The sequence below is a fragment of the Apiospora phragmitis genome (genome assembly GCF_038363925.1).
Source record: "Apiospora phragmitis strain CBS 135458 chromosome Unknown utg000014l:1.0-1827420.0:1.0-1829600.0, whole genome shotgun sequence".
NCBI classification, from domain to species: domain Eukaryota; kingdom Fungi; phylum Ascomycota; class Sordariomycetes; order Amphisphaeriales; family Apiosporaceae; genus Apiospora; species Apiospora phragmitis.
In genome coordinates, this window is record NW_027117414.1 from 1381936 (window position 1) to 1402603 (window position 20668).

A 20668-nucleotide genomic window follows, 5' to 3' on the forward strand; every position below is an offset into this window, starting at 1 on the left:
CAGTGTTGCTGGCTGGCATTACTACCTGGAGGTTCACGCGACCTCGTATGGTTTTTTTCTTTGATTGACTCGGTCGCCCTGTAGACTACGTTACTTCGCCCCGGCCCATTATCCTTTTGCTTATATGAATATGCAACGTGAGTATCCATGAACGCCAGTCAGTCGATAAGTTCAATATTGAGACACTTTTGTTCCTGGGCATCAAAATGTGCCGGGCCGTGATTCCCTCGGCGTTATGCAACCTTATGTCAGATATTCCTTGGTGTGTAAGTCATCTGGGGTGCACACAAACATTATATATGCACTAAGATCCTAATCAACGTACTTTGAGACGTCAGCACTATTCTGTTAACGCTACATTCCATAGGATATATGCGATGTATATGATATAGGTCGTATGGGTGCTTTTCGACTAGAGAAGATGTTTGCTTGGCGCGTAATACCGAGACAAGAAGAATGAAAAGGAGGCATACCACACTCTCCAGCTGGATCGTAATTATTGAGCCAAACGGGTACCTCCACCGTGCCTCTGTCACAAGGCTCGAATAATGCCGCGCTTCCAATTCCGATTGGTGCATACAATGAAGTGAAGTTTGCCATAATCCCTGAGCTCATGCACTTATCGTATAATATCCCTTGACCATCCCTTTGCGGCGAACCATCTCACCTAGGTGAGCTTCCACCTGACCGAGCTCGGCGTACTAGTCGTCTTATATGTTTTATTTCGGGTACTTTGGGCTAGCTCCCGTATAAAACGTGGTCAGCTGTATGGCGGCATATAATATCACTTTTATTACTAGAAACGTTTTTAGATAACTGTTAGGTAAAGCATGTTGTTGAGGTCGTGCCTATTGGTTTGACTCTTACGAAGGCAACCGGAAAAGCTGAAAGAACACACTCATTACGTGTTGACAAACATCAAACCTAGTATCATCAGGAGTACTATTACAAGGCTACACGGAACTTCACCGTTGGGTATCGGGCCGGACGGCCGAAGCGTATTACTAGGAAGCTAAGACTCGCGGCACTCAATGCCGCAACAACATCATGCCTCGGACGGACGCTTTTTGACACCGTAAAGGAGTGAATATATTCGATGGTATCCTATTGGCCTGACTTAGGGGATTGGCGATCCCACCCCTCTTACCCAATATCGACAACAAAACTCCAAAAGCATAGTGACCCCCTTGCACACAGTACAGTCGTGCCTCACACCGAGTTTGCCATATGATGACTACAACACAGGGAATTGCCCAAGGATCACTCAAGCAAAGACGCCCTTCAACCAGTCCACAGCCCGACGGTAGGTGCCGTAAGTGGCATACGTGGCAGGGGGCTTGTATTCGCCGTAGTTGCCTAGACAAGTAAGAAGTTAGGTATTGTTGATCACTCGGGAGTTCTTAGTGCGTGAGTTCTGTTCTTATCGTACTATATTTGCCTGAAGAGTCAACTGGTCAGCCATGGATACAAAGGAGAAGATATATCTCAAACTGGGAACCAGAAACTCACCATAGGCGCCGTAATCGGTTCTCGCAGCCACTGCTTCGGCAGGCTGGGCATCAGCAACCGGAGCAGCCAGGACAGATGCTGCGGAGGCGAGGACGAGGAGAACATTGACCTTCATGATGTCTGTCGTGAGATTGTAGCTGTAATTACGAAAAAGGGGTAAGGATGCCTCGAGTGTGTTGTTTCTGGTGCAGGCTTGTTGATTGCTTTGGAGTGTGATGGATATGGAGGTGAGAAGGTCCTTTTATACTTGACTATCTCTGCTTGTTCTCTCCGTATATCTGGGAGGCAGCGTTGCCTTCAACGGTTTACATGCGTTCGTATTTCGTCAGTCCAATGGAAAGACTTGTCTCCATCCACTTAGAGTGTCTCAGCGACATCCGCATCGAATCTTGTGGGGTTTACCGTAGTTGGAAACCGCGCTGAGTTGGGATCTCGCCTCTTAGACCAATAAGGGTCCAGATGACGACAGAAACAACTGACTACCCCAACCAGACTTGGCACTACAGCCTCGTGAAGCCGAAACCAGTCGGCGATGTTGAGTAGATACACGAGCTCCGATGTTTCTAATTTGGTCCGCTACCCCGACTTTGGTGGCTGACCTAATTGTCAGCTGGGTACGTGGCGTGCGGGGATGCGTAGCCCAACTGGTAGCCAAAGCTTGCCCAGCTCTTTTTCAGCTACGAAGCCACAGCCGTAGCTTACTGGCGCGTTCCGTACGACCATCAGCTTCCGAGCCGTCCGGCTTCCGGGCTAGACATTGGGGTAAAAGCGCGGTCCCTAGAATCGCACCACCTCAGACTAGTGTGTTGTTTTGCACAATGGCGTAGCCTAGAACGTCCTCACCATGTCTGAGATGCGTCCACGTACCTCCTTGTGCATATACGAGGCTCGAAGTCCAGTAGGGCTGAGATGATGCTTCACCAGCTCTAATATTGGCCAATAGGCCCAGCCGGCGTGTTCAGCAATGCGGTGGTGTTCTTGGCAACGGCAGTTGTCCAGTCACGACCACGCTTTACCGAGGGACCCGAGTCGAGACTCCTCGGACCGTATCTCAGCTGTTGGGACTATTGGACTCTAGTCATGGTGGTGGTAGAGTTTCCTGTTCACGTCTATTGCGGTGACATCAACATTACTGAGTCTCTTGACACGACTTCGGCCGCAAATCCCATAGGGGATTATTATCTCGCATCGGTATGTTTGACACTGCGTTCAGTTAACTCACACCAAAAAATCCACACTGACTCACGTATTGAAGCGTAGCCCTGCTAAGTTCGTTTGCAAAATGCCTCTGGCAGCCGTCCAAGAAGAGCAGGAGAAGCCCCTGACGGGCCAGTATGACAACGAGTACGATTCGGAAGAAGAAGAGAGTCAAGCAAGCCGACGTCGCAGACAATCATCGTGGCGAGAGAACATTGGCTGCACACTGAGTCTTTTGGTGGTTACGTCTATTGTGTCGGCAGTTATGGGGGCCTTATTGGCCTCCCGCAATGTTGATCTTGACAAGAGATGCTCGGCTTACACTTCGCAATACTGTATTACCCTGAGCTGTTCTTCTACCTCGGGGCTCTACTGACGGAGATGATAGCGCCGGTACTGAAGGATGTCAAGATCAAATACGATGTTGTGGCATTCAACGGCTCGTTTAAGGCCCAGACAATCTATCGGCAAAACGCCTCGCCTGAGGTCGACGCAGCATGGGAGGCCCTTGGACTGGATTGTATGCTCATAACCCCTCTGCTCCAACTCTGTTGCATTGAACTCACGGTTCTCATTTCCTCTAGCACGTGCCGGTGTGATCCCCCTATCCGAGGGTCCCGCCTCCGGCCTCACGCCGCACCACGTCCAAGTGTCGGAGAAGCACGGCGGGGGCTACTTCGTCAACGTGGAGGGCATGCACCACCTGCACTGTCTAAACCTGCTGCGCAAGGGGCTCTGGTACAACTACGACTACTACCACGAGCTCGGCGAGCACGCCTTCAAGAACGAGGAGCCCATCCTGCGGCTGCACGTGTCGCACTGCCTCGACACCCTCCGGCAGGTCCTCATGTGCAACATGGACACGGGGGTCCTGGGCCAGGTCTGGTACGGCCACCCCGAGGGCCCCCAGGCGTTCCCGGACTTCCAGTCCCGGCATCAGTGCAAGAACTTTGAGGAGATCCGGGACTGGGCTGTGGCTCTTCAGGCTCCGCCGGCCGAGGAGCTGCCAGTTGATTACATGAAATCCCCCTTAGCCGGTGACGTTATGCCCGGAGATATGTAGCCGGAGGTTCACTACCTCCATATCCGATAAAAGAGAATGAGACTTGGAACCCTATCCCAGAGAACACATGAACAGGCAGATGGCTTTGACCGGCCTAGTATCAATCTGCATAAACGGTCGTGTGAAGACGCATGAAATGTTAAGATCCTTTGGCTGCAAACGCAGTCGATTGAATTAGAGTTGCAGATTGGGGTCCAAAAGCGAAGGAAGAAGAAAAAGAAAGTGATTACCACATTACGGAATAATCATGACCTTGTAGGTTGTGTATGAGATCAAATCAATTCGCTGTTGCTCTATCATTGCAAAGGGTCAACAAAAAGGTCAAAAAAAGCTTCTCCTGTAAACCGCCTATGACGGTTGATAGGAAATGGCAGGTTGGTCACTCTCCCGAGCCGGATTTGAACCGGCGACCTGTGGATTACAAGGTGTGAAAATTACAGTCCATCGCTCTGCCAACTGAGCTATCGAGAGTGAAGCTAATTGGATGACAAATCGACGCGCTATGTGCATACAGATAGGAAGAGTTCATTGCGACACGATGCGAATGGTGAATGGGTTAGTAACGAGAACTTAATGGTATGCAGCGCCATCAAATGGATTGCGTGCCGGACTTTTGAAGGTAATAGTGCTGGGAATAGGAAGCCGCTCAGTTGGGAAACTCAACTATTGATGTGGTTTGTCTATGCGATCGGTGTCTACACTAAACAAACGCTCCGAAGTGTATGTGGTGGTGCAATGGCCAACTTCATTATTACTACCACCCCTGCCAGCTTCATCAATGTCATTATCATCTCCATGCTCATCGTCAATCTGCCTTCTTGTCTTGCAAATGCTATCTATACGAGTGTATGTGTTCCTCCTTTTTTCCCCAAACTCCCATCATGCATAGTGATAACATTGTCTCATTAATTGATGTGCATCCCCCAACGATTCCTCAATCTACTGCTGCATCTTGAGCTCAAAGTCGGTGGGCCCCACGTACTGGGTGATCTGCCCGTTGGGGTTGTTGCTGCCGGGCGACTGCATCGTCACGATCATCTTGCTGCCGCTCGTCCAGGTGCCGGAGAGGCCATCGGCGGCGATCTCCTTGACCGTGAGCTCGACGGCCTGCTCGCCGACCTGGTGCATCGAGAAGCTGAGGCCGGAGCTGTCGGCGCACTTGCCGTCCTCCACGGGCGTGAGGGCGGGCGTGCTGGAAAGAGTGGCGCCGCTGCCGTTGGCGCAGGCGATGGCCGTGCCGTTTTCGGTACGCGATACGTAGAATGAAGTGCTAATTGTGGGATAGAGATATCAGTACTATGCGGTGATGTGTCGCATCTGAGAAAACGGATGTTGCGGGCATGTTGTTTCTGTATGTGGGGCTGGGCGTGGGCGGTACAATACCAACAGAAACGGAACGAGAGATTGGGACTTGACCTACACTTGGGTGATGGAGTGTGCGGCGACGTAAGATGCGAAACGGGTCACCTTCCAGCCACTTTCTTGTCGGGGAACCGCAAGCGCATTTGCGGCGGTGGCCAGGGCAATGGTGATGAGGGAGTTGGCCTTCATTATGCCTGCGTTTTTTTGGTGTTGATTCAGCGAATGACGTGAAAGAAAACGATGGTTTAGAGGAGTTGGTGAACGGGAGGGGCTCCTGTTTTCTGACTACTGCTTTCTTTTTTTTCTCTTTGTTAAGCAGTGACGGGACGGCAAAGTGTGGCGGTTAGTTTCCTGTTTATATAAAGTTATCGTCATGTCGTCCGTCACGTAGTTCCTTTTTTTGACGGGCCTGATCTATATCGATGGCGTGTTACTGATTCTCGTATTGTACCCATCCATACCGTTGCTAGCCATATTAACTTCTGCGCTGTCGCCCTACTGACGTGGTAGCATCAGCGGCTCTATTTAGGAGACTCGGGGATTTCGGTTTCAACGTCCGTACCCCTCATTGGTTGTTTTGCTTAAGCAATCGAATATTTCCTTCCAAACTCAGACACCAACTTTGGCCATCAACTCGTATCCTGCTCGTGCTACTATTCGTCTCTTTGCTGTGCCACACTTCGCTTGCACGCCAGAAACCAATTGATTGCTTTGGTCGTCTCAAGAAGGTGTTGGTTATCGTCCCCAATGTGACCCCAGCACGCCAGCACGGCACTTCCAGGCCATGTCTGACATAATCGGCCAGATTCCAGCCCCTTGCGGCTGTCTTACTTTCCTGCACTGCGATTGGCAACCGGTCAAAATCGGTTGCTCCGTTGCTGCCTAAACCGAAAGTTTTGCACTATTTCACCAGTGACAGGCGGATCGGCAACGGCGGTTCAACGTTACATACACCAAAATACACTCCACTTCTGGTAGCGGCCAGTCCGGTGTTCTTATCGCCGTTCTATGGCCGTTTCTTGCGGAAACGTTAACCCCTATCAACTCGGCCCCCTTTCCGCCAATCGCCTAACCATACGGGTGATCTGCAATTCGCAATTTTACTTTAGGCTGTCTTGAGAAGTCACTATTCACACTAAGACACGGGTCGTGGTGTCTAATCGGTGCTGATAGACCGAAAATTTTGATACCTTTATGGGATAGAGAACTATTGGCATCCCATTATTGCTGTAGATGCATTCGACTGGGATGCTTCTGAGTTCGATCTCTCCAAGTCTCGGAGCCTTTCATGTCGCAGGATGGTGGTTGGTATGATAAACTGGTATATTAAAGAGCGAATCTGTTAAGTGCCTCGTCTTTGTCATGTCGTGCCTTTCAAGACACCATACAAGCCCACACATGAGCCATAAGGGGGCTCTCCTCCACCACTTGCTTTTGTTTTTAATACACGGAACAGAAAGGAATCTCACATATTCTGCTCTTTCTGAGGCAGAGCCAATAAACGCCGTTCTATTCATACTTCTCTTAAACCACAACGATGAGTGAGCTACCAGACTCCAAGCAATGGATGAAGGAGTCTATTGATGAATGGTTTACTCAGCGGCCAAAGCCGTCCCAGATGACCCTAGACAGTCATGCCAAGGCCGTTCTCAAGGGGTCGTCAGTCCGGCCTGTTGAGCTACAAGGCAGTCTGAGTTACACAGTCGTTGTGACTACAGAGAGAATCGTATCTTTCCGGGTGCCAGAACAGGGCCTTGGTGGTGTACTTGAAAAGCTGGCTGCTCAGATACATGGGGATGTAGTCCCTGAGGCCACCAATCATGGAATGATTGGGAATGGTGAAGATGAGGAGAAAGCGGGCCAGCCTCTGCATGTCGTGAGCATGCCATTTATTCCAGGCAAGGCTTACTATGAAGTGGAATGGAAGCTCCCAGTGTTGGACGAAGCGGCGCTTAAGAAGCAACTGACTTTCAACCTCCACTTGGCAAGGTAACGGCTATTAGTACCACTCCAACACGCTTACAGCTCTGGCTGACAAGTTATCACGAAATAGGTATTTCGCGAGAGCATGGAACAACTCCCAGCCTGTTTCAGAGTCCAAGCTCCATGAGCAACGACAGTTTATGCTTGGAAAACTAGCTATTATCAAGAAGAAACCCCAGTTCGACTACATGAAGCCTCATGTAGATGAGCTCGAGGGAGAAGGTGGCATCGGACATCTCTCCAGCAACGATTATCCACAGGTCTTGACTCACGATGACCTCAGCTATACAAACATCTTGGTGAATGAGGAAACATTCGCCATCCAGGGCATTATCGACTGGTCTCTTGCTAAGATTGCCCCCTTTGGTTGGGACTACCTCGGTGTTCGAAAGCTCAATGGGATTGCCCCTGAAGAGAGCTGGGTTTGTACCCCATTTAGAAGCGCACTTGAATCGGTTTAGCTAACACTACGAGCAGATTAGATTGATTCTAGTGACAGGAGCATCCTAGAGAGATGCTTTTGGGACGAGTTCTTCGCCGTGGCTGGGATCACTGATGTGAAGGAGCAATTAAAAGTCCAACATCACGCCACTCTTGCTGCCAAACATGCTACTATCATCCATTATTGCTTCTGCAAGGAGCTTGACGGAACTACCGTGGATTTAGTTCACCCCGAACCGCCATGCTACGTCGATGGATGGCTTGGTAGTTCATCTTGGGATCGTGTAGTCCAAGGTCGGACTGAAATTCCGGTTTGCACTTCAACTGAATCGGAGCTTGCAGCTGCCGAAGCAAAGAACTAAAACACTTTGTTGGTTTAGGTAGTTCTCGTCATAAATTCGCTGGGCTGGAAGCATAACCCAATGGCATAAGCAAGTTCTGTTGCTTCTTATCAGTACTTAAGTAGTATTAAGAATCCGGTTATTTTCCTCAGTATATTTCCTATAATACTCTAGACTTGTCAAATAGCAGATTGTAGTCACTTTCTCTGTTGGAGGTCTATCTACATAGTACTACCTACGGGAAGTGATCCTTGTCTCGTTCTCTCACCCTGGGCTAGGGACTGGTAGTGATGATTTTCAACTACTTTCCCTTAACCTCTACGGTGCCTTCCCCGAGTTTACCATCAGCTGCGTAGGCTTTGCCGCTTGTGAGCTCGAATACTGAACCACATCAAATTAGTATCTCATCAGAATGTGTAGCTAATCTCTCAATGTCCAATTTGGGTCTGGGATGAAGCAACTGAAAGTACTTACGGTCGACCGGCGCTGTGGCAAATTTCCTGGCAGGTATTCGCTTCTGGAACAGGTAGTCGAGCTCGCCGAACGTCCGGTTCTTGGTCTCGGGGAGGAAGAAGAAGATCCAGACGGCCCAGAGACCGCAGAGCCCGAAGTAGAAGAGCCCCGTCTGGGCGCCCCAGTTCCAGGCGTCGCTGCTGTCGTTGAGCATGCGGGGGTTGAGCTGGTTGACGGCGATCTGGCCCACGACGTAGACGGCGCGGCCGATGACGATGGTCTGGGCCCGGACGCGGCTGGAGGACGCCTCGCCCACGATGGTGTAGCAGGTCGGGCCCAGCGAGATCTTGAAGACGAAGTTCACCATGATCATGACGATGGCCACCGCGATGGCCGTGTTGGTCTGGTTGGGGACGAACCCGAGGATACCGATGATCAGCATGAGCAGGCCGATGCCGGTCGAGCCGTAGAGGTAGAAGACACGCCGGCCGATGCGGCCCATAAGCGCAATGGCGATGGCGGTTGCGAAGATGTTGACAGACTGGATACCCATGCTGTAGTTGAAGGCCTGGACTTGAGGCATACCGGCGGATCTCAGGCTGGGTTTTGATCAGATTTCATACACATAGAGTTCGTATTATCTAAGGGTATGAGACTCACAAAATTGTTGCAAAAGAAGCAATGGATTGGCCATTGAGAATTTGGATGATCCAGGCCATACACTACGATACAATGGGTTAGAACTCGGAGAATTTTGCTGCAACATGAGGAATGAAAGGACCCCTGTGAGCAAGGGGGAAGAAAGTCGGACCAAGGAGAATTTACCACGATACCAGTTCGCCTCAGGTTGGTGCCTCTGAAACAGTCCTTGAAGCTTGCCTGGGCCGACTCGATCTTCTCCATCTCGTTGGTATGCACCATGAGCGCAAGCGTCTCCTTCATGGACTGTTCGGTGTACAAGTCCCCTCCTCGCGAGGCGCCGGAGCGACTTCTCCGCGTCGGCGACACGGCCCCGACGGACCAGGTACCAGGGGCTCTCGGGCGCGCACAGGGCGGCGACGAAGAGCGGGACGACCCAGACCCACTGCAGCGCGTAGGGCAGCTTCCAGCCGAGGTCGCCCCTGAGGTCGAGCGAGGCGCGCAGAACGCCGGCGGCGAGGAAGGAGCCACAGCCCCAGCACATGGAGACCCAGGCGGTCAGGTAGCCCCGCATGGCGTCCGGGCAGATCTCGGCGGCGTAGGCGGTCGTGAGGGTCTGGAAGATGCCCCAGGGGATGCCGCACTGGATGTTGGCCGAGAACAGCATCTGCACGTTGACGGCGAAGAAGAGGGCGAAGATGGTGCCGCCCATCAGCGCCATGGCGCCCATGTACACCCTCCGGAACCCGTAGCGGGACTGGAGCCAGCCGTTCAGCATGAGGCCGATGATGGAGCCGATGCTGTTGCCGTTTCCTACCGCTCACGGATTAGCTGTTTTGGGCACGACGGATGGGCCAGACCAACACTCAAGAAAGTGCGTGCGCGCTTACCAATAGCCGACTGCCAACTAGTCGGGATGTGCTGCTTCCCATTGGCATCCGGCCAGCCAAACTTGTTAAGGAATCCTTGGTGACCGAAGAAGTTGTTGACCTTGATAGCGCCCGCGGGTTAGTCGACTTGCTCTCGTACCAACAACTGCAAGGTCGGGGTTGGATATCCCACCAAGCCAACGTCCATACCCTCCATGATAAGAGCCATGCTCAAGAGTACACTGTAAACCGCACCGGGCCAGTAGCGGGAAAAGAGCTCCTTCCTAAGGAGCTGCGTCTCTTTTTCGCTGTTGGCGATGGCTGCCTCGATGAGGACCGCGTCAGGAACGTACTCGGCATGTTCAGATCCGCCTAACTGGCCCTTCTCTAAGTTTTCCATTTTGCCTTTTCAGGTTCAAGTGTGATGAACCAAAGCTTTCTTATAGATGTCAGCCTGAAATCGAATTACACCTTTTGACCAAATATAAGTATGTCAAAGGAGGTTGGGATGTGAGACACATAAATGGGCTTCCCAAATAACGCTTTCGGCGCCCTTTTCCCGAACAGGATCCGGAGCCAAAGCCGTCCCCATCTTGGGGCCGAGCGGAATTGCCATGCTTCAAATACGTACGTAGCTTACCAGGTCCGACTGAGCAGGCTTGTCTCAGGCGGTTCTGTTAAGCAGGGTGGCCACTAGGAACCCCGCCGTGTTACCCCAGACACTGCATCCCCCTCCCCCATGGGGTACTCCACTAGAGACGGTCGGTAAGCGCTAGCAGTCAGGTGCCAAGAGCCCTGGTTGAACCGGTGATCTGGTTGTGAGGGTTTACAGACCCAAGGTCGCGTCGACTGGTGACAGCCAAGTATGCCAAAACCGACTTCCCCTCTCTTGCGCCGCAATCCTCAACGCCAAGGTTGCTACCCCGGACTTCCTCACCATCCCTAGGAGATTATGCCCGGTTACGGAATTGACTCTGCGGGTCTCGAGGTCGGGGGCGAACCCAATGGCCTAAATGGTCCTGTCCACCATGGTCTTGAACCAATAGGAACAAGGCCCATATCTGTTGGCTGTCTGTTTGAAGGCCTGGTGGGCTTGGAGATGACATGTTGCTATAAGGCACGGAGTCTTATTCAGCTTAACACATTACTGGCACACATTACGTCTAATTTGGGTCCACTCATCTCTTCATTCAGTAACTATCTGGTCGACCGATTGATCCCTTGACCGGTTCAATTGGTAAGCGATACACTCTATGATGAGCCTATGCTACGATGTGGCTCCTTCCAAGAAGGCTCAATCGCATACAGCATATCCATATCTGTGGGCGGAACCCAAGCACCAGAGGAATGCAAGAGCTAGATGTGCTGGCCCGCGATGGCACTGCCAGGTGATTGATTGGCATCGCAGTCGACCAGGTGGTCGGTATCGGTATCGAGGTACAGTGACAAGGGCAACGGTGTTTCTCCCAAATTTACTCATCGGCTCTATGCTCGTCATCGGCTCCATCAACAGCTGGTCCGGAGGCCGTGTTGGCATGTGCTCCGTTGCCTTAAGCCTGCTGCTCGAGGGCGTCGTTCTCATCGTAGGAGATGCCGTGGCTAGCCAAGTGACGCTCCAGTCGGCGTCTGTTCGACAAGCCATGGCCCTTTCGCCTGCAACCATCATAGTAGCAGACCCAGATGGTGTTCAACCCATGTGCAAACCACTCATGGAGCTGCAGCACGTCCTGTCTCTTGAATGACGTTTTGCAAGCCGAGCAGACATAGGGACTGTTGTGTCCTCTCACGTGTCGGCTATATAGAGACAGAGAAAGGTTAGTAACCAACAAATCCGAAACATGAAAATTGAGATTTACCTCAGCCGGATAGGAGACGATGATGACCAGGTACAATCCTGTCTGGGGCAGTGGAAGAGAGCCGGCTGCTGCCCGTTACCATGGATAGACGCCATGGTTTGCCGTGATTGATCGGATACGTGTAGCTGGCTCGGAAATGAAAAGCTATGTGGGCATAGAATGATCACACAGGAAACCAATCTGTTTGAGTTTTCTTTCTGCAGAAAAGAAATTCAATTTTTCTGGAACATGGATCAATAACTGATTACTACGACCTGGGCCCTAAGTCTCTCGGCATGCGGGCCTAGCATCAAGTTCTCAGATGCACGACGATAGGTTCAACATGATCGCCGAAGGCTACTTAGGTAGGTAGGTACTCTAGGGGAAGAAAGGACATGTGCCATGTATGAGAACCACAAAGCTAGGAGGAAGTAAGGAGAAAAGCCTGTTGTTCCAGTCACGGTAAAGAGTGTATATGCTATGACTAGTATTGTTTCCTGTGACTCGGCCCCTCGGCGACATGCCAGCTTCACCAGTACCTGTTTCCGCCCTCACTGCTACCGCTATGGTCGAACAAAGTCTTGGAACCTTTGCAGAGTTAACGGTGCCAAGAGTCGATTATATCACCTTATGTGAGCCTACTGCTATCTACTTGCCAGTCTCTTTGTGGATATAGCACACTGTGGCATTCTCTTTCATTATTGTCCTTACTATTCGCCTGGCAAATTTGTTCACCCAAGTGAGACATGACTTACAAGTATGTCTTTTGTATACTTATATCCTCCGAACTCCGAAGCTGAACCACCTCTTCTAGCAATGATCCTAAGATGCTATTGTTGTTAAAGCCTGGAGGCTCTTCGGAGTGGAAATATCAAATTGGCCCTATCCAGCTTGGTCTTGGAAAGAGCAACAGTTCAGTCTCTGTACCTGAGTCAATGTCGCGCTGAAACGAACACTGCTCGAGGAGGGTACTATAGGAGAGCTCTGTAAATAATCTTCGATGATGAGACTTGATTGTTGTGTTGCTGTTTCCTAACGTGCGTTTGTTTCTACTTGGGGCTTCACCTCCAGATCACCTTGCTTTGAACTTGAGGTAGAATTGATTCAATATAGAGATAACTAATAAAGCTTAGTTTCGTATATACCTTCTTACGCGCTCAGGAGGAAGAGGGTTTTAATATAATATACGATTACTGTAGCAAGTTAAGATATCAGGATAGGGGTAACGATCACAGGGGAAAGGAGAGGCATCCTATCTTATGTTGATCTTAAGCAGCGAACCCGACCTATTCACGTCTGCACAATGTTCAGAGGTAGGAGATATCAAGGCTTTGGAACAATTGAGCATTCACTATCTACTTTATACACGCTCCATGACTTGAGACGAATCACCAATGACAGATTTCACAACTCAAAACACCCAAACACCAGCTATGCAAACAAAGGCGCCAGTCATCATACCACCAATCAACCCGCAAGCAGCCAAACATCACCAGACTACAAGCTCCCTAATACCTCCTCCACCACCGCCGTCAGCATGCGCATACCAAACCACTCAGCAACCCCCTGGTACACAGCCAGCTTCTTCAGCATATCGTCCCGCTTGACGCTCTCGCCCCAGGCGCCGGAGCAGGTACAGTGCTCGGCAAACTCGTTCAGGCGGACGCCGCCGCAGCGGGTGCACTTCACGTCCTGGGTAGTCCACTCGACAACGATGCGCTCAACGTCGGCCATGAGGCGCTCCTCGACGCGCAGGCGGTCGAACTCGGCGTCGCAGAACCCGCAGCGCCAGCTCTTGGCCGCCGCGGCTCGCCGCAACTCACCTTGGATCTGCTCGGCGGGTGCATCAGCGGGGAGGTTGCCCGCCACCGTCGCCAGGTCCGGGAGCAGCGCCTCGTCGCGGCAGAGGTCCCAGTCCCGCGCTAGGTGCACTCGGCGCAACTCCATTGCGGAATCTTGAGTGACGATGAGGGGTTCGCAAATGCCGCCTCCTTGGAGAACTCACGCACGTCGAAGAAGGCGAGGAGCTCCTTGCGGAGGAGGCGGGCCTCGGTCGTGATGTTCTTGTCCAGAGAGAGGACCTGCATAAGCGACTTCACTAGCTCAAGCACGGCGTTCTTGTTGGTAAAGCGCTTAGTCTTCTTCGATTTCGAAACGGTGGATGAATCTTCTTTCGAGAAACGGGACAGGTTGTCTTGGGTGCCTGGTAGGACAGGGAAAGACCAGTCGGACGCCAGTTCATGATGCAGGAGTTCACGAGCTTGGGTGGATAGCAGCCCTTTGATCTCCTTCTTCAGGGGTCTCTCGAACTGTTTCGTGAGTATTATCGCATCTCTCTCGCCTTCCTCTCCGTCCTTGATAGGCAGCTGTGTAAGTCGTGGCGGGGAGTTAGGATCACCACCGTTCAGTGCCCCCGGTCGCTTCAGTGCATGCATGATCTCAATAAACTCAACAACCCAGCTCTGGAAGATATCCTGAAGGCGGAGTGGCAAGAACATCTTCATCTGCCAGTTCATGATGACCTCGAGCTGCTGGGTTTCGGCCTCGATGACCTCTTGGCACGCCTTTCCACCAAAGTTGAACTCGTCATACCAAACTAGGTAGTCCCAATACTCCTTGACCTCCAGGTCAATGAAGTGGAACAAAGGCTTGCTCTTGATACTCTTGAGAATATACTGGCTGTAGGCGTAGGCATTGCCCACTTCAGACTTGCTTGTTTGCAGGAGCAACCTGTTCGAATTGGCGAATACCACCTGGGATCCCACACGTCTGAAGTCCGCCATAAGTTGCAGCAGAGCCTTACGTGACATCATCTGCACGTAATAGTGCAGAGCGTGGTCGTACATGAAACTGTCAGGTGATTCGACCCAGCGGACAAGATGTTGAACGAGAATATCTGCCATCGTGCTGCCTTTGCAGGCCTCAGACCACCACGACTTGACCATCTCACGTAGGACAAGAACACCTGCATTGGCGAATGCATTCTCGGAGTATAATGTATCTGTTCCGTCAGCGTCACTTGCGTCAGTGGCGGGGTTGAACGAAATGGAGTTCGCGCCTTCGAGTTCGTTGATTAGGGATGAAGTCAGAATGGTGTTAATGGCCAGATTTCGCACGTCGAGGTCAATGCACACTGAAGCATAGGTGCCAGGATTGTTGACAGAGGGCATAGAGACAGTGTCCAGGGGACCCGTGACATCATCTTGTTCATAACCGGCGTGGTCGGGTCGAGCACCGGGTGACCACCAGAGAACGACGTTGTTTGTCTGCAATCGACGGGCATACGCGATGTCAATAAGGAAACGAGGATCATCCCGCTCCAGATTGCACAGCGGGATGTCGCCATACTTGGCAAGATTCGTAAGATGCTGAATCCAGGCGCCAAGGTTGAGATAGTGCGTTACAAGGCGTCTTGCGATTACCGATTGCCAACCCAACGGTGGGAGTAGACCATCAGCTTGGTCAGACTTCAGCGGCAGAATAGGGAAGTCCGCAAGGACGGGAACGTCATGGATGAGTTGGTTGCGCTGGGATGACTGTATCACCAGCATCAACGGCTTGGTCTCATCCTTCTTCATCTTCTTGATCAAGTCGCCAACCTCCAGATGGGCCTTTCTGCGCGTGGTGACTTGAGTGACCTTGAACTGCAAAGTGCTCTGGTACTTGAAACAGGCCTGCCATGAATCGTCCTCTGCTTCTTGGATGCGTCTGGTCATCATCTCGTTGTAGATCTTGGAAACGTTAGGTAGGTCTGACCCGGCGTCCTTGTTCTTCTGGAGAATGACGATGTGAGCCTGTTCTCCAGCCGAGGAGAATATTCCGAATATTTGCCGTTCGCCTGCAGTGATATGCGAGATGTACAGGTAGGCCAACGGGTTTGTTGCGAGATAGCCCGTCTTGTTCTTGATAGGCCGCATCAGACTGTGCAAGTCAAATCCTTGCTCCAAACCCTTGCCTAGTACGCCCGGTTGGCTCTGGTCAATAGTGGTCAAGTTGCCCAGCTGTAGGACTGCTCGGATGTTCAGGGGCACCTGTCGCTCATATACACCCTCCACACTAGGATGATTGAAGAGCAGAGAGAACTTCTCGGCCTCGGCAAAGTAGATTTCTTCGGGGACAGTGAGCTTGAAGAGATGCGTCGATGAGTGGCCATTCGGTAGAGTATGGTTGACTTGCTCCGCTTCGCAGCCCTCGACCTCAATGTCCGGCAAGTCTTTGCCCTTGAGATTCAGGAACACCTGTCGTGGTACTTTGATGTTGAGTGTATGGATTTTGGCGTCGATCAATACGAATGCGCTCACAATACCAGGATTGTCAGTCGCTCTGAGCTGCAGGAGCTGCCACGTATTTCTGAAAGTGACCTCTGCTTGGTTGCGGAACGTCTGCTGGATGTTGCTACCCACATTTCCTCGACGTTCACCGAACAGATGGCGGCGTCTGATACGAGCGGCCTTCTGAATCTTCCACTTATGCTTTTGGTACTCGAGGAAAGCAGGATAGTCTTCAGAAGAGTCGGGCATCTTCTTAGGCAGAGCAGCAAAGGGGTCGAGGTTCTCCTTTTCAGGCTCTGGAGACTTGCGCTTTTGCAGAGTTTGAACGGGCTGCGAAGCGCTAATGACAGCTGAGGTGCTCTTAGGTTTGAGGAGATTCGCACCATAGTCCTCCAAGTCTTCAAGCCGTGGTCCATTGAGATTCGTTATATCCTCCAGAGGGCCCTTGTTGAACATGTCGGTCATTTTCTTCTGCTTCATCTTGTCATCCTTGATGTTGATTCGTCTCTGAAGCCAATCCGGATGTGCCACACGGGGCACCGGGTTGCGCACCTTCTGCAGCGCAGCCGGGATAGTGATGAGCTTCTGAATGACCGAGCCCAGACGCTCCAGATAGTAGTCCCAATCGAGGAGAGCTCGAGGATCAGTATCAGACGGCTCTTCCTTGAGCCATTTAGTCAAAAACCTCCTTTTGATTTCAGGTTCGGCTGAGAAGATGGCAACTGGGATGGCGCGCTCGGTGACAGGTGCGTTTCGCGGCTTGGCGCATATAATGTACTTGCAGTTCAGACCTTTGTCCTTCACCATCTGCTCGCCGAGAAACTCGGCCAAGCGCTTTGCTGTTGTGATCGAAGTGGACTTCTGGCTACCGTACTCTTCGAGCGTCTTGGACATACTTCGGTTCTCGCAAATCAGGTCAATGAGTTCTTCGTCTGCTAGTGTTGTTCCTTTGGTGTTCAACACGTCTAGCCATCTGTTGGCGACCTTTGCGACAGCGCCATAGCACTCAGCTAGAGTAGTTCCTTCCAAGAAGAATTTGAAGATCTGCTGCTGGAAAATCTTGATGAGCTTCAACTCACCACGACGCTTGACCTCGAAACCCTTCAGCTCAGCCAAACTACCATCGTCGTTGAAGACGGCATATCGCTTCTTCAAGTTCTTGTCTTCTTCCTTTGAAGTGGGCAAGACCATGGCCTTGTAGGGACCGTCCACTTCGAAGAAGATAGAGTTGTCGCTATGCGTCTCATACTTGAAGGTCTTGGGGTCGACGAGTGTCTGATATTGGTGGTTGGTGAACTTGGCGTGGACCTTGTGGTTCAACATGACACAAGGATACGAAATCGCAAGCTTCTTGCCGTTCTTCATCTTGAAAGCAAAGTTCTCAGGAAATGTGGCTGGCAACATACACCAGATACCATCTGTGTCCAGCTCGAGAGGTCGACCCAGTCGTTCGACAAGCTCCTTGGCAAGCTGAATGATGGTGGCGCCGGTCAAACATGTGACACCAGCCATTTCCAGGGAATACCACCGCGAACCCTTTCGCATGGCATAACCGTAGAATGAGTTGAGAATGACTTTGTGAGCAAGCTGAAGTGAATCGTACAACACAATCATCTTCTTCGCAGCGTCGACCTCAGAGCTCGGAGCGCCAGATGATCGTAAACTCTCCGTCTTGCCTTTCCAGACTTTGGTCTGGCCTTTGTAATCGTAACGTCGGTCTCGGAAGTCTCTGACAGTATTGACGTAAAACGGGTTTTCTCTCTGACAGATAATGGCCTCTCGCACGATGGTAGTCTGGTTGCGAATCTTGTGGTAGACCTTTTGACTGTACGTCGTCAGGCGTTTCCTGACGAGGTTGGCCTGCTCCTCTTCTGACAATTCCGACCATGATCGCATTGGAGAGTTGTGATACCTGCCAGGGAATCTCTCGTTCTCCAATGCGTGCCGAATCATGTTGTACTCGTCGCGCTTGGCGGGCAGATATTCGCCTCTCCAAGCCCAAGGAAGCCTCCTGTCACAGGTTTTGCCGGGTCGGTTGAAATCGCATGCCGCGCAGTCCGACTCTGGAATCAGAGAATCTGGCTGTAGTCGGTTGGTCGTCATGATATTTGGATACATGGAGGCGACATCCAAGTGATAAATCAGAGGGTTCTCGCTTCGGTTTGGTGTCTCCTTGAGCTTCATCAGCCTCTCTGTGATCTGCGCTTTGATTTCCTCGTAGTTGGTAATGTCATCCAACGATTTCTTCTCTTCGACAGTAATACTGAACTTCAGGGCAGCGTCCAGTTCGTTGAGAAGCTCATCGATAGCTGTCGCGTCTACAGCAAAGTTAACCGGGATATCTGCCCGAAACACGCCAGCTTCGATACTTTCGACATGTCCACCAACGTAAGTTTCAGCATCCAGAAGGTGGCCGTCCCAAAACGCCTCCTTTGGTGCGATGTACTTATTTGGAATCACAATGTTCTTCTGGTAGGCCTGCACCATCAACAACATTTCACAAAGTGTACCGGTTCCTTTGCGCAACACGTCATCGCCACCTAGCGGCAAAATCGTACAGAGCGAGAAGACAAAGGGATGAATGTACTTCATGTAGAGATAGTATGTCGCAACGGCATCGGAAACGGAGTATTCGGCCAGAGTCTGCGGCCTCTCGGCTGCGTAGGGTGTCATGAGTTCGGGGTCAAGTTCGTCAGGGTCGTATCCAAGCTTGGCAACTGTAACAGCCTTCAAACCACGAGATCCCTGGGGCAGATAGGAGTCACGGTTGACCCAAGCGAAACAGTCCATATGTACACCGTAGGTGCACTTGTATATGTCTTCGCTGTCCTTCTTCCAGCCGATCTCGCGATACATGTCGATCCCGTTGATGCTTGCCCTTGTCTCGACGAAGGGCCAATCGAAGAAGTCTCCGTTGTAAGTGGCTATAACCGAAGGCCGCGCCTCCTTGATGTGAAGAAAGAAGCGTTCGATCACCGCCTTCTCGTCCGGCTCGTTGAAGATCATGAAAGGGCCAGGGTATTCTGGTTTCGGCGTATATTCGAAGTCGGAAATATCCTCGGAGACAATTTCTCGGTTTGTGATGAGAAATCCTTGGCCGTCTATCATATATGAAATCATCATAATTTGGTCTACGGCCGCATCGGGAAATTTGAGAGGTAGTTTCGTCGTTTCGATATCGAAGGCCATCACGACCGGATCTGCTGGCGCCAGTCGCTCCTCGTTCAAAGTTATTGTAGTTACGCCGTGTTTGGCCTCCACGAAGTACCATCGCCCGGCTCTTATATCTGGTTCTTGTCAGGATCACCGTGTGCAGTTGGGGTCGAAAGGCTAACCTGTATCCATCATGACTCTTACATGGTACGGAACATCGTACTCTCTAATATCGACAATGAAGTCGCTCGCATCGGCAAAAGAAGCATTATTTCGTCTATCGTCATCTCGTGAGTCGTCAAAGAGGTCGAAGCCGGTTTGTTCGCTGTTTCTCCCATTAGCAACCTGTTTCCCATCTCCCTCACGGGTATTTCCTCTGTCACAAGGTGATAGGGGTTACTTACGCAGCAACCTCGGCATAAACATCAGCCGCATCCATCGCCTTGCGGTTCTTCTCAGCAAGGGGCAAGATGTCTTTCCTCGCCGCCATTAGGTCGTTAACGTTTCTGAAATTGAGTTGCAGGAACGTTCTTCGGTGCCCCAGCAAGTGGTTGGGCATATTCAAGTCCTCTCTTTCGACCTTCGTTACGTTTTTTACCACGCCGCCGCCGGGGGCCCGCTTCACCCACTCCTCGACCTCGCTCTCGTGCCCCCTCCGCACCGCGATCAGGAAGTAGGGCTCAAACTCGAAGGACGCCTTGAAGGTGTTGCCGTCCTCCTCGATGAAGTAGCAGTCGAGGGCGGCGCGGCCGCCGTCGCCGTCCTCGAGCCGCAGCGTTGTGGGTTGCAGGTTGACGAGCCAGCCTTCCTTCTTGCGGCCCGATTCGTAACGTGTGTAGCCCATGCTCTCATCAATCTGGTGGGCGAGGGCGGCCCGCTCTGCCTTCTCGTCGGCGGAGGTGCCTTCGGCGCGCGAGGAGGCCGCAAATGTCTGGGGGCGGCCGCCGTGGAAGGCCTTCTTGCCGCCGCGGCGGGCGACACCCTTGGTGGGCTGCCTTCGAAGTGTCGTGTTCGGCATCGCGAAGGATCCTCGTGGTATCTATTCGGTTGGTGGGATCTGAGGGTAGGATAGGGGGAAACACTGTCCCTCCTCAAGGAAAAGGCAAAAAATCAAGGATCATACACTTGAGAAATTCGTTGAAAGATAACCATGAATTGCGCCAATTGAACTAAATGAAGGCTACCCAAACTGGTATGCAGGAATCTAACGATTGACAGTATTTGGGAGCCCTTGGCAGATTCGGAATAGTGAGTAGTGTCACAGTCAGTAAGAGCCATGTATCCAAAATCAATACAATCTCCATGCAGAAGAAGCCGATATCCACTAAAGCGCGGCGCGTCCAGAAACGACGCGTTGATTTGCGCTGCAAGGTGCGTCCGGGTCGCCGAACTAAAGTGGTTTCCACTAAAAGAACACCGCGAACAAAAGACCCCTCTAGATGCATATATACCCCCCCATGATCGCCCGCGTCATAGCTTCCAAAATTGGCTTCAAATTCATGTAGGTACGTACCCGAGTATCGATTTCTATTGCGCCCCAAAAAGAGTCAAT

General features: G+C 51.5%; 7 protein-coding genes across 7 annotated transcripts; 3 read left to right on the forward strand and 4 right to left on the reverse strand.

The window, feature by feature from the left end:
- Nucleotides 1–1264: 1264 nt before the first annotated feature.
- Nucleotides 1265–1624, reverse strand: PG994_015047 (uncharacterized protein; the record flags this gene model as incomplete). Its single annotated transcript, XM_066866456.1, has 2 exons — nt 1265–1356; nt 1510–1624. 2 exons carry the CDS (start codon nt 1622–1624, stop codon nt 1265–1267), a joined length of 207 nt encoding a protein of 68 aa, XP_066708132.1.
- A 729-nt stretch (nt 1625–2353) lies between these two features.
- Nucleotides 2354–3769, forward strand: PG994_015048 (uncharacterized protein; the record flags this gene model as incomplete). Its single annotated transcript, XM_066866457.1, has 5 exons — nt 2354–2372; nt 2453–2700; nt 2765–3041; nt 3095–3226; nt 3291–3769. 5 exons carry the CDS (start codon nt 2354–2356, stop codon nt 3767–3769), a joined length of 1155 nt encoding a protein of 384 aa, XP_066708133.1.
- Nucleotides 3770–4708: 939 nt separating this feature from the next.
- Nucleotides 4709–5320, reverse strand: PG994_015049 (uncharacterized protein; the record flags this gene model as incomplete). Its single annotated transcript, XM_066866458.1, has 2 exons — nt 4709–5039; nt 5190–5320. The coding sequence occupies 2 exons, from the start codon at nt 5318–5320 to the stop codon at nt 4709–4711; spliced, it is 462 nt and encodes a 153-aa protein (XP_066708134.1).
- A 1348-nt stretch (nt 5321–6668) lies between these two features.
- On the forward strand, nt 6669–7917 carry PG994_015050 (uncharacterized protein; the record flags this gene model as incomplete). Its single annotated transcript, XM_066866459.1, has 3 exons — nt 6669–7120; nt 7185–7536; nt 7597–7917. 3 exons carry the CDS (start codon nt 6669–6671, stop codon nt 7915–7917), a joined length of 1125 nt encoding a protein of 374 aa, XP_066708135.1.
- A 370-nt stretch (nt 7918–8287) lies between these two features.
- PG994_015051 (alpha-glucosides permease MPH2/3) lies at nt 8288–10257 on the reverse strand (the record flags this gene model as incomplete). Its single annotated transcript, XM_066866460.1, has 5 exons — nt 8288–8948; nt 9010–9071; nt 9161–9801; nt 9879–9978; nt 10018–10257. 5 exons carry the CDS (start codon nt 10255–10257, stop codon nt 8288–8290), a joined length of 1704 nt encoding a protein of 567 aa, XP_066708136.1.
- A 1087-nt stretch (nt 10258–11344) lies between these two features.
- PG994_015052 (uncharacterized protein) lies at nt 11345–11599 on the forward strand (the record flags this gene model as incomplete). Its single annotated transcript, XM_066866461.1, has 1 exon — nt 11345–11599. One exon carries the CDS (start codon nt 11345–11347, stop codon nt 11597–11599), a length of 255 nt encoding a protein of 84 aa, XP_066708137.1.
- A 1590-nt stretch (nt 11600–13189) lies between these two features.
- Nucleotides 13190–20134, reverse strand: PG994_015053 (DNA polymerase epsilon catalytic subunit A; the record flags this gene model as incomplete). Its single annotated transcript, XM_066866462.1, has 4 exons — nt 13190–13647; nt 13698–19250; nt 19299–19441; nt 19521–20134. The coding sequence occupies 4 exons, from the start codon at nt 20132–20134 to the stop codon at nt 13190–13192; spliced, it is 6768 nt and encodes a 2255-aa protein (XP_066708138.1).
- Between the last annotated feature and the right edge of the window lie 534 nt (nt 20135–20668).